Genomic DNA, 11,165 nt, shown 5'->3' on the forward strand with positions numbered 1-11,165 from the left:
AGACAAAGCGGGCGGCCGCGCTCCCCGTACCTGGGCCGGCGCTCCCGGGGCGATGGGCGCAGCAGGCCGGGCGGACGTCCTCCCCGCTCGCAGCCGCGCCCGCCGCGGGGCCCCCTCCGGGCGGCGCGGGCGAGCGCCACCAGTCACCTGGCCTCGGCGCCCAGCCCCGCGGCCGCCCCGCCCACGCGCGCCCCCGTGCACCCCCGGGACCCCCGTGCACCCCCGGGACCTCCCCGTGCGCTCCCGGGAACCCCGGGACCTCTCCGTGCGCCCCCGGGATCCCCCCGCGCGCCCCCGTGCACCTCCGGGACCGCCCCGTGCATCCTTGGGACCTCCCCGTGCACCCCCGGGACCCCCCCGCGCGCCCCCGTGCACCCTCGGGACCGCCCCGTGCACCCCTGGGACCTCCCCGCGCGCCCCCGGGACCGCCCCGTGCACCCCCGGGACCTCCCCGTGCGCCCCCGGGACACCCCCCCCCCGCGCGCCCCCGGGACTTCCCCGGGCACCCCCGGGACCTCCCTATGCACCCCCGGGATCCCCCCCGTGCACTCCCGGACCTCCCCGTGCGCCCCGGGGACTCCCCCGTGCGCCCTCGGGACCCCCACCCAGCGCGCTCCCGGGACGTCCCCGCGCGTCCCCGTGCACACCCGGGAGACCCCCGGCGAGCCCCCGGGACACAACCCCCTCCCCGCGCGCCCCAGGGACCTCCCCAGCGCGCCCCCGGGACACCCCGTGCGCCCCCGGGACCGCGCCCCGCGCGACTCCGGGATCCCCGTGCGCGCCTCAGGGACCTGCCCCCGCGCGCCCCCGGGACCCCCACCCCCAGCTCCGAGGGTCCACGCGCCGCAAGTGGGGGCGGAGGGTGGCTCAGGCCCCGATCCCTGCAAAACTGGTTGGTTCGTTTCCACCCCCTCAGCCCGCCCCCCGGACCCAGGGCTCCCCGCCCGCGCGCCCGCGGCTTACAGTCCGGCGGGGTCGTGCACGCAGAGCGCCCCGCAGCCATGGCAGGCAAAGTTCAAGACGTTTCAGGAGTCCCTGAAGGTCCGGCCGAAGGAGGGAGGCTCCAGGAAGACTTGGGAAGTCACGTGACTTGCTAGAGTGAGCCAGAAGCAATCAGCAGGGTTTGGGCGGCCGGGAGCCTTCAGGAGAGCCAGCCTCGGGCCAGAGGGATGCTTGGGGGACAGGCAGAGAGAGTCCAGCATCCCCCACCCCGCCCCGGACCCACATCCCCCCTCAGTCGGTATCTCTGCCTCTGTTTTCCCATCAGTGAAATCCGAAAAATGGGCAGCACCCCCCAAACACACAGGCGTCTGCAGAATTAGAAGCACCGTCGCTGGCACGTGCAAGAAAGGCGCCAACCACACCTTATCCTGGGGACAACGAGTGCTTAGGAAGCCCCTTATCCAAGGAAAGCGCATGCACAAACACACCCACCCCACATCCTACAGAAGGGGGGGCAGGGGTCATATCTGCCACCAGGAGCAAATTCTCCTATCAGAGTCCCACCTGGAGAGGGCTGCGCACGTCCTAAGGGCACCAGGAAATGCCCGATGCATGGATCCGGGATGCAACACCAGCACCTCCCTGGGTGCTCGGGCTGGCCCTGCCTGTCCCACCTCCAGGGGACCTCCCCCAGTCCCCTGCTCCCTCCCTACCCCTACTCCGCCATGCCTCTTTGCAGCATGCCTCTTTGCAAGACGAGCAACCCCTGCATTGTTGGAGAGGGTAGAGGGGCTGGAGAGGCTGGAGAGGCTGGAGAGGGTGGAGAGGGACCACGATTTCTCAAGAGGTCACAAGCCATGACTCTTGTCTGCAGACTGAGCCGGGCATTCGTTCCCCGAGGCCTGCCCTCTACGAGACCCCAGCCCCACAGCCCGCAGGACAGGGCAGGGGGCACCAGGAGAGGCGCCGCAGTGGCGGAGGCCACAGCCAGCTGACCCCGGAGTGGGGCCGAGGCTGGCATTATCACGATCCAGGTAACCGCCCAAGGTCACCCAGCTGTTCGGCAACAGAACATGATAAAGATCCAAAACCTTCAGGCCAACAGCCATCTCAACGCCTCCATTCACCCCCCGCGGGTGTGTCGACCTGTCTCCTTGCTGGAACACCCCAGAGCTGGCCACATCTATCCACCCTGCCTCTCGGAGTCTGTCCCAAGGTCCAGGTCCCCGCTGGCCGAATGAATGACTACGCGAACTTGAGCTTCGTGAGGTGTGAGAACGTCCACTTGCAGCTTCAAGGTCCCTAAGCCCAAGGTTGCACGGCCTCATAAAACCCCTGCCCTCCCATTGCTCTCCCAGAGCCAGACGGCCTCAGCGGCTGCGCCCCTTGCCACTGGCCGGCCCCAGGCTCCGCCTTGCTTCTGGGGCTGCGGGAACTTGGGGCCCATTCAGACAGCGTCTGTCCCGTGCATCCCCCCTGGGAGCCCCGGGAGGGAGGGGAGGAGGCGCTCTGGACCTGGTGCTCTAGTGCCTCCTCCGTGGGCTCGCCTGTGCAGCCGGCTCCCAGATCCCCCGAGGGGCAGACACCCACACCTGCCCTGGGGCTCCCAGGTGAAGGGCCTCCCACGTCACAGCCCACAGCTCTGAGTCTCCAAGAACTTGAGCGGGGCAGGCTACAACGATCTGGAAAAGGGCCACACGCTTTTTCCATCCTTCCCCACCCAAAAATACCTCAAATCTGAAAACAAAAGCCTCAAACCAGTGTAGCTGAGGACAAGCTGGGGTAGGACAAGCAGCCCGACACCGACACCACCGAGAGCAGCCATTCCCTTCCCAGCACTGCCGACGGCAGAGGCGGGCCCGGAGTGGGGGGTGCGGCCCATCTCCAGTGCCCAGAGCCCCTCTGGCTCCTGCCCACCGCGGCTCTGAAAGCTTGTCGTCGCCGGGAACGTGGTCTTGGCCACGGCCCAAGCCTGACAGGTCAGCGTCCCCGGGTCAACGCGGCCCGTGGGACGGGACTTGGATATGTTTCTGACGTCCTCGCACTGGCAATCCAGAGAGCCGGCCCCTGCGGAAACAGGGCAGGAGATGCAGCTACGTGAAAACCCATGAAACCTCGGCCGCCTCTCTGCCAAAATGCACGCACGTGCCATCTGCAGCCACAGCCCTGGGAGCCCGTCCGGGCCACTGCTGGAGCGGCGGACGCGGGCTCTGAGATAGATCCGAGTAGGGTCACACTGCAGGTGGGGAGAGGGAGGCAGGCCCAGTGGGTGCCGGCGCTGTGGGAGCCGCCCTGGGGCCCAAGGGTCAGTGCTGGCCGCGGGCCACTCCAGAGGAGGCCGAGGGCCAGCTCCCAGCTGCCCAGCCACATGCGTTCACTGAGGGATCTTCACGGTTGTCTGCAGGAACCTCGAGGTCCCACTGGGCTGCTTTGTCCCAGAGCTGCCACCCTCTCCAGAGGGCATCGTCTGCACGGGCTCTCAGTTGTCCTGCCATGCGTAGAAAGGAAGGGGAGCTGCCCCTGCCCTACGAGCGCCCAGCTCAAACCCAGCTGCACGCCATCCTGCAGGCGGCGGGGACAGCGCCCCGTCCCCATGAGGACCACTGTGCTCTCCGGCCCGATGTACCCCCTGGTGGCATGTAGAGCAGGAGCCTGGGAGACCCAGGGCACAGAGCACGGCAGAGAGGAAGGAAGGACGCCCAGGGCGGACCAGCCAGGACTCCTGGGGCCAGACACTGAGCCCCGACGGCCCGGCCAGATGCCTTCCTAACGGGATTGGCTTGCCCAAACCCTGGTGCTGATTCCCGAGGTATCGGAGCCCAGGCACGTACCTGCCCCCTAAGAGGAGCTTCCTGCCGGGTGTGGAGCAGCCACTGGGCCTCTGCTTGGAGCAGCAGCCGGGCAGGTGCAGGGCCCTCGTGTCCTGAGCTCATGCGTCTGGTCGGCTGGGGACCCTGGACAGCATCCTGCCTTCTGTCTGGCTCCCTGGTGCTGAGCTGGGTGCACGCACACGGACCTCAGCGGCTCTTCGGCGAGGCTGTGCGGGGAGTACATGGGTGGTTCCGAGAGTCCAGGGGAGCTAAGGGACACTTAGTCCAGGCCCAGAAAGGGTGGAACATGCTTGCTGTGCCTTCGAGAAGGTATGGATTCCACCTCCATGCTCAGGAGAGGGTCCCAAAGCAAGAGAGGGCACAGGTGTCTCAGCCCCGGGTCCCAGTCCAGAGAGCCGAGGTCCGCTGGCCCCGTGACGTGCTGGGGTCACACACGGGTGGACTGGCTCTGGCCTACCTCCCTGTGGGATGGCCTTGGTCTTTAATTTAAAACACCGCTGGAGAGGGATCCCTGGGTGGCGCAGCGGTTTGGCGCCTGCCTTTGGCCCAGGGCGCGATCCTGGAAACCCGGGATCGAATCCCACATCAGGCGCCCGGTGCATGGAGCCTGCTTCTCCCTCTGCCTGTGTCTCTGCTTCTCTCTCTCTCTCTGTGTAACTATCATAAATGAATAAAATAAATAAATAAATAAATAAATCCTATGATTGATTAAATAAATAAATAAATAAATAAATAAATAAATAAATAAAAATATAAAACACCGCTGGAGGGGGGCCCTGGGGGGCTCGGCGGGTGAGCGCCCGCCTGCCTGCTTTCGGCCCAGGTCATGATCTCAGGGGCCTGGGAGCGAGTCCTGCATCGGGCTCCCTGCTCAGGGGGCCTGCTTCTCCCTCGGCCTCTGCTCCTGCGCGCTCTCTCTCTCTCTAATAAATAAACAGTCTTTAAAAAGACTAGGACGGGATCCCTGGGTGGCGCAGCGGTTTAGCTCCTGTCTTTGGCCCAGGGCGGGATCCTGGAAACCCGGGATTGAATCCCATGTCGGGCTCCCGGTGCATGGAGCCTGCTTCTCCCTCTGCCTGTGTCTCTGCCTCTCTCTCTCTCATTCTGTGTGACTATCATAAATAAATAAAAATTAAAAAAAATTTAAAAAGACTAGGACTGGGACTACAGGCAGGAGCTCAGCTGCAAGGAGCTCGAGGGGCAGCCCTGCACCCCCAGCCACCTGGTCCTTCAGCTGGGAACCCCCCCCCAGATTCACGAGCTGGAGTCCTGGCTCCCAGGACCTCAGAACGGGTCTGTACGTGAAGAGGGGTCTTTAAGGAGGTGACCAGGTAAACGAGGTCACTAGGGTGGGCCCTGCTCCAGTGTGGCTGAGTCCTCATCAGAAGAGGATGTCAGGACGCAGACCCGCACCGAGGGACGACCCTGGGAGGACCCAGGGAGGACACGGCCGTCCGCTCGCCCAGGGGAGGCCTCGGGAGGGACCACAACCCCCCCCCCCCGCCCTGCCTGGATCTCGGACGTGCGGCCTCCAGCGCCAGAGGAGGACGGATGCTGTTCCAGCTGCTGGCCCCGGAGCCCGGTCTCGGAGGCCCGAGTGGAAGGAGACAGAGGCGCCTACTGCGGGCTCACAGCCCAAGCCCGAGATTGGGGACGCGGGCTCCGCTGCTCACGCCCCCTGCCTTCCCACGGCTGTGGCAGCACGGGCAGCCGGATGCTGCTGCACACTTTGCTGGACGTCCATCCCTGGGCCTTCGGAGGTGTGCATCCGAGCCACGCGCAAGGTCGCTGCACCCTGGGCTCTATGAGCCTGCACTGAGCGTGAGCTGGGGCTCCGGGGGGGCGGCAGTCCGGTGGCAGTGGGCCCCGTTGGGCAGATCTGAGGATTCCAGAATGCTCCAGCTGCAAAGTCCCTGATGTCCGCCTTCCACGCCAGGGTGTCCCCTTCGCCGTTCTTGCACACTCACCAGCCTCCGCTTGAACGCTCCTGGTGAAGGGGAGCTCCCAGTCTCAGGGACACCAGCCCCCTCTCCCAAGGCCCGCACAATGCAGCAGCTCTGGCCGGTAGGAAGGCCTCCCTGGGAAGCCGCCCCCCACTGCGGGGGGTGTAGGGCAGGTGCCCCCACAGGGAGGGCAGGAAGCAGGGGGCAGCCAGCCAGGGGGCACCTGAGGAGGTGGCCCCCAGGGAGGGATAGCTGGAGGGTTCCTGCCTGGGCCAAAGAGAGCTTGGGCCCTGTCAGTTCTGGGGGAGAATCAGACCCGCACCCTGCACCCCTGCAAGCCTCGGTTTCCAGTCGGTGATGCCAAGGCCGCGACAGATGCGGCGCCAGGGCCCACACAGGACTCCCTTGGCCCTCCGCGCTGGGTCAGGCTGTGCTGTGAGTCCAGCAGCAGGTGCAAGTGGCCACCCAGCTCCGCGGTGGGGCCTGGGGGCGGCCAGAGGGGGAGCCGAGTGCTGGGAAGCGGGGGAGGGGGCTCAGGTCGGGCAAGCATCCCAGGAGGGGGGCTCCTACAGGGCGGGGGGCGGTGGGCCCCACCGGCTCCTCTTCCTGGTGCAAACGCAGAGGTAACAGTAGCTGCGCCCGCGGCCTGGCGCTTTGTGGTTTTGCTTTGAAGCAGTTACTGGGCTATTTTCCCTTGGCTCAGCGGCTCTCCACCGAGAAGGAGCCCTGCTGGCAGGCCTGCCCGCAGGCGACACTGTGAGGCCAGCATCCCGCTGATCGCCAGACCCCGCCGGGACCTCCCGCACAGCCCGGGGGGGTGGGGGTGGGGCATCAGCCAGGATGGTACTAGTTTACCGAGAGTTGGACACTTTCTAGACGTATCCCTTTGAAAATGCAACATATGATTCATTTATAAAAACACCACAGGAGGGCCACCTGCCTCCAGCTCAGGTCAGGACCTCAGGGTCCTAGGATCGAGTCCCGCGTCCGTCGGGCTCCCTCTCCAGTTCCCCCTCCCCGCTGCTCGGGCTCCCTCCCATTCTCTCTCTCAGATAAATAAATAAGACCTTGAGGAGACCCCACCCACGCGCGGCCACCGAGGACGGCCTGTGTCGCTGCAGCCAGGGCCGGGCCCAGCCACAGGACAGCACAGGACAGTGGCAGTGAGTAGAGGTGCTGGCGGCGCCAGGCGGCTCCCTGACCTCAGGCGGGTTCTGGAGTTTGCGAGCCTCCGGATACGGGACAGGTGAGCACGACCGTGAGTAGGACAGAGGCCGCCTCATGTGGGCCCCCGTGGCTCCGGTGTCTGTCTGCAGAGGTGGGGGCCGGTGCCTCGTGTTCATGCTGGGGGGGGGGGCGGGGGGGCATGTCCTCTCCACCTGGAAGCCCCTGGGGGCACATCCAGGAAGCCTGAATCTGCAATCCGGGCGTGACCAGCCATCTGCCCTATGACCTCGTAAGGTCAAGTGACCTCTCTGTGCCCGGCGTCCTCTTCCGTGGGGGACACAGGAATGATACCAGAACCCGCCCCTCAGGGGTGCAGGCTCTGAGCTCCGTTTGGAGGGTGTCTGGCTCCCAGGGCAGATGTCGGCCACCCGGGCCGCCGCCCAGACGGCCTGCAGGCCTGGCACCCAGGGAGGGTAGCAGAGCCCTCACCAGCTGAGCCTCCCGCTGTCGCCTCGGGTCCTCCACCCTCAAGCCAGGGGCAGTCCCGCCTGGGGTGTGGCTTCCCAACCAGCAGGGCGCCAAAATCCACCCCGGGGAGGGGTGGACAAGCAGGCGGATTCCTGAGCCCGGGCTCCGAATTCCAGGGCTGGGTCCAGGAATGTGCTTAAAAAAAAAAAAAAAAAATCCCTTGTTTTCGTCCCTACTGCCTAAGAAGGGGGTACGTGCACATCGGGGAGGAGAGCTCCGTTATCCCGAAGCGCTTTAACCGGGGCCTCCTTTCTGCTAAGTGCTGTCTTCTGGGGGAGGGGGGGCCTGGAGATGCTAGATAGACCAAGATGCAGGTGGGAGTGTCCCTGGCAGCTCGCCCCTGCCCCCGCCTGGGCCCAGGGGGTGGTGCCCATCCCGAGATCCCATCCGGGCTCCCCACGGGGTCAGGTGGATCGCCCCGAGGGGTTGGGAAGCAAACCTCTGGAAGCTCCTGATGGTCTGCGAGCACCGGAGCACCCGGGTGGGAAGGTTCTCCGGGGAGAGGTGTGCATAAGCTCCCGGGGCGCGGCCACCTCCCCACAAGGGCAGAGGAGTGTCTGCGGCCTATGTCCCCTCCCCCAGGCCTCCAGGCCTTCCCTGCTGCCCCCACCAAGGTTCCCACTGCCCCATGCCTCCCGCTGCTCCCTGGGGGTCTCTGCTGCAGGGCCCCCCAGCCTGCAATGGGGACAAGTGAGGCTGGCTTGCACAGAGGCTGCCCCCGGGGCTGCACCCCAAGGAGCGCTGCAGTCCCCACATTGTACCCCAAGACTCAAAGGCCCTCCAGAATTCTATCCCGAGACCCAGAGGCCGTCCGTTTGCACCCCAAGAAACCCCAAGCCCTCTCGGATGGCACCCTAAGAAACTCTGGCGCCCCAGGCTGCACTCCATGAAAACCCAGGACCCACACTCCCTTCAGGGCTGCACCCCAAGAACCCCCTGAGCTCCCAGGATTGCTTCCAACTACTTTGTGAATGATATCTTTATTCCCACGAGAAAGCACAGCGTCCCGGTCCCTGGGTCCCCTCCCGTCCCTGCTCTGCGGCCCTCAGGTGACAGATCGCCGTGGGGCTCCCCACGCGTCTCAGGGTGGGAGCTGCTGACTGCTGGCCCTTCCTGGTGGGCGGGAGCCCAGGGCCTGGGGCCGCTCTGGTTTGCAGCGGCATCTGCGTTTCTCTCTAAATGACGAGTGGCGGGAAGGCTGCTGCTTTCCTACCTCATGGACTCCCCAGGGTCCACGCGGTCACGGGTTCCCCTTCTCCGCCCCATCCAGGGTCAAGAGCCGCAAGTGAGTTCTCCCAAATCGTGCCCCTGACAGGCGCCCAGCACCACGTAGAACGACGAGGCCCGGCCTCGCAGAGGGGAGCAGGCAAAGGCCGAGGCTATGACCCGTGAGGCCGTCCAGGCTGCCACCCCGAGAAGCCCAACACTGCGGGGAGCGACCTGCAGGTGGTGCCCCCAGGCTCTGGGGCTCAGGCAGACGCCCCCCGAGGGCAGCAGAGCACACAGCCAGGTCCCTCGCTCTGCCCGCCACTCCTGGGGCCTCAGTCGGCAGCGGGGCCCAGGGCAGGGGGGGGGTGTCTCCTGGGGCCCCAGCCCCGCGTGTGCTCAGCCAGGCGCTGGGTGGCTTCACGGGCTCTGCACACGCACACACCTTGCGCTAGAACCTGTAAACCCGTGCACAACGTGACGGCTTCAACCAACGTCAGGGCTCTTTGCATAGCATCAGTTCGGTTAAATAAAAAGTTCCAGTAAGGGCGCCCGGGGGCTCAGGGGTTCAGTGCCGCCTTCGGCCTGGGGCGTGACCCTGGGGTCCCGGGATGGAGTCCTGCGTCGGGCTCCCCGCAGGGATCCTGCTTCTCCCTCTGCCTGTGTCTCTGCCTCTATCTGTGTCTCTCAGGAGTAAATAAATAAAATCTTAAAAAAAAAAAAAAAGAATGTATGCCAGGGCACTGGGGGCTCAGTAGGTTGAGTAGGTTGAGCCTTTGGCTCAGGGCATGATGTCAGGGTCCTGGGATGGAGCCCAGTCCCGTGGGCTCCTTGCACAGCAGGCAGCCTGCTTCTCCCTCCGCCCCTGCCTGCTGCTGCCCCTGCTTGTGCTCTCTGTCTCTCTTTCTCAAATAAATAAATTGAATTTGAAAAAAAACGTCTGCCAACCTCTGCTCCAAGGTTCGGCAGCATGATCCGTGGGTGCGAAAGCTGGGGTCACAGGATGGCACGGCCGGCGGGTCTCCTTCTCCAGGTCGGTAGCACACTCCTTCCTACCCAGTCCCGCTCACACCCTGGGGCTGGGGGGGGCAGCTGACCCCCAAATCCCGAGTGTCCGACTCTGAGGCACCTCCCGAGCGAGGGAGGGACACTTCCCATTGAGCCAGCCAGGCCGGCCCTCTTGATTTTGGTTTTTATCCTCAAAGTCAAGGGCAAGAAATGAGGGGGATTTCACTGAAGTGTGACAAGTGGTTTATTGATCGCTGCAACCAGTGTCGCCCCGAGGGGCCGCTCGCACGAGCAGGTGACCTCCGGGGACCTGGGTCCGGCCCCTGGCATCAAGCCACTCTCTGTGGTCTCCTTTGACCCCCCAAACAGGGACCTCATTTCCCACTCTGGACCCTCTGAGGGACGTGGATCATCCTGCGGCGGGACACGGCCCCCGGGAAGCGGTCTGCGACACCCCTCAGGTGCGGGGGTGCGCACCATCTCCTTTACAAGCTGGAGAAGCCCAGCAGCAGGTGAAGGCTTCCTGCAGACACCCCGTGGGCAGGGAGCGTCTGTGCGCCTCACTGTGTGCACATGTGCTGTGTGTACGAGCCTTTTAAAGATCGATTGATTGATGTGAAAGGGGGGCGGGGAGAGAAACTGGGACTGACTCCCCACTCAGCGTGGACCTGAGCTGAAACCAGGAGTCGGACGCCGTGCGGCGTGGGCTGGCTGATGAGCTCAGCTGGCACCGTTCCGGTTTCCCGGGTTCCGCCGTGGGCTACCATCGCTCTCATGATGTGGAGTAAAACCACATTGGGCAGTATTTGAAAATGATGTATCCTGAGCCCTGGGGGGCTCAGCGGTTTAGCACCTGCTTTCGGTCTTGGGTGTGACCCCAGGGTCCTGGGATCAAGTCCCACGTTGGGCTCCCTGCATGGAGCCTGCTTCTACTTCTGCCTGTGTCTCTGCCTCTCTCTCTGTGGGTCTCTTGTGAATAAGTAAATAAAATCTTTAAAATAAAATAATAAAATAAAATAAAATATAAAAATATATAAAAATATAAAAAATAAAATAAAATATAAAATTAAATTAAATTAAAATAAAATAAAATAAATAAAATAAAATAAAATAAAATAAAATGACATATCCTAGTAACGCCGGTCCCATCCGTAGCTCCAGAGACCGTGCAACACAGAGAGTGGGACCACTCTGTACTTCCCACGCTCGCAACCCCTGCATGTTGTCAGCGCAGATACTGTTTCCCAGTAAAGCAGATTTCACTTCTCCAAACAAAATGACCCAAAGCAGCCTTTTCACCCCGGCCGGCTCTTGCCACATACTTGGGATGCCAACATTCTTCCAAACAGCCTGGGAAGGCCCCAGTGACCAACATAGACGTGCACTTCTAAGTAAATAATTTTACTTGCCAACATTCCTTTCTGGGGCGAATCTTCCAGCCTGTGTGCGCCGCTCAGTCTCTCTGCCCTGTGCGGCCCCGCCGCAGGCACGGTGCCTCCCGGCTGTGTCAGTGAGGGGCTCGGAGTTTGGGCCCCCCGCT

At 63.8% G+C, this 11,165-nt stretch overlaps 1 protein-coding gene across 5 annotated transcripts in view; it reads right to left on the bottom strand.

Annotated features, from left to right (window-relative positions):
• The window catches only part of TNS3 (tensin 3), a 159,743-nt gene extending 158,696 nt beyond the window's left edge, over positions 1-1,047 (bottom strand). Inside the window, exon 1 of one of the 5 annotated variants that reach the window (XM_055334625.1) lies at positions 964-1,047. Coding sequence is in view for 1 of the 5 variants with exons in the window: in XM_055334619.1 (XP_055190594.1) it covers positions 964-1,003 (40 nt within the window). In the remaining 4 variants the exon portion in view is untranslated. Of the gene's footprint in view, positions 1-30; positions 101-963 lie in introns of those variants that run through there. The other 4 variants (XM_055334619.1, XM_055334624.1, XM_055334628.1 and 1 more) reach the window with 4 other exon arrangements.
• Positions 1,048-11,165: the final 10,118 nt, after the last annotated feature.

This window comes from Nyctereutes procyonoides, unplaced genomic scaffold (genome assembly GCF_905146905.1).
Source record: "Nyctereutes procyonoides isolate TBG_1078 unplaced genomic scaffold, NYPRO_anot_genome, whole genome shotgun sequence".
NCBI classification, from domain to species: Eukaryota; Metazoa; Chordata; class Mammalia; order Carnivora; family Canidae; genus Nyctereutes; species Nyctereutes procyonoides.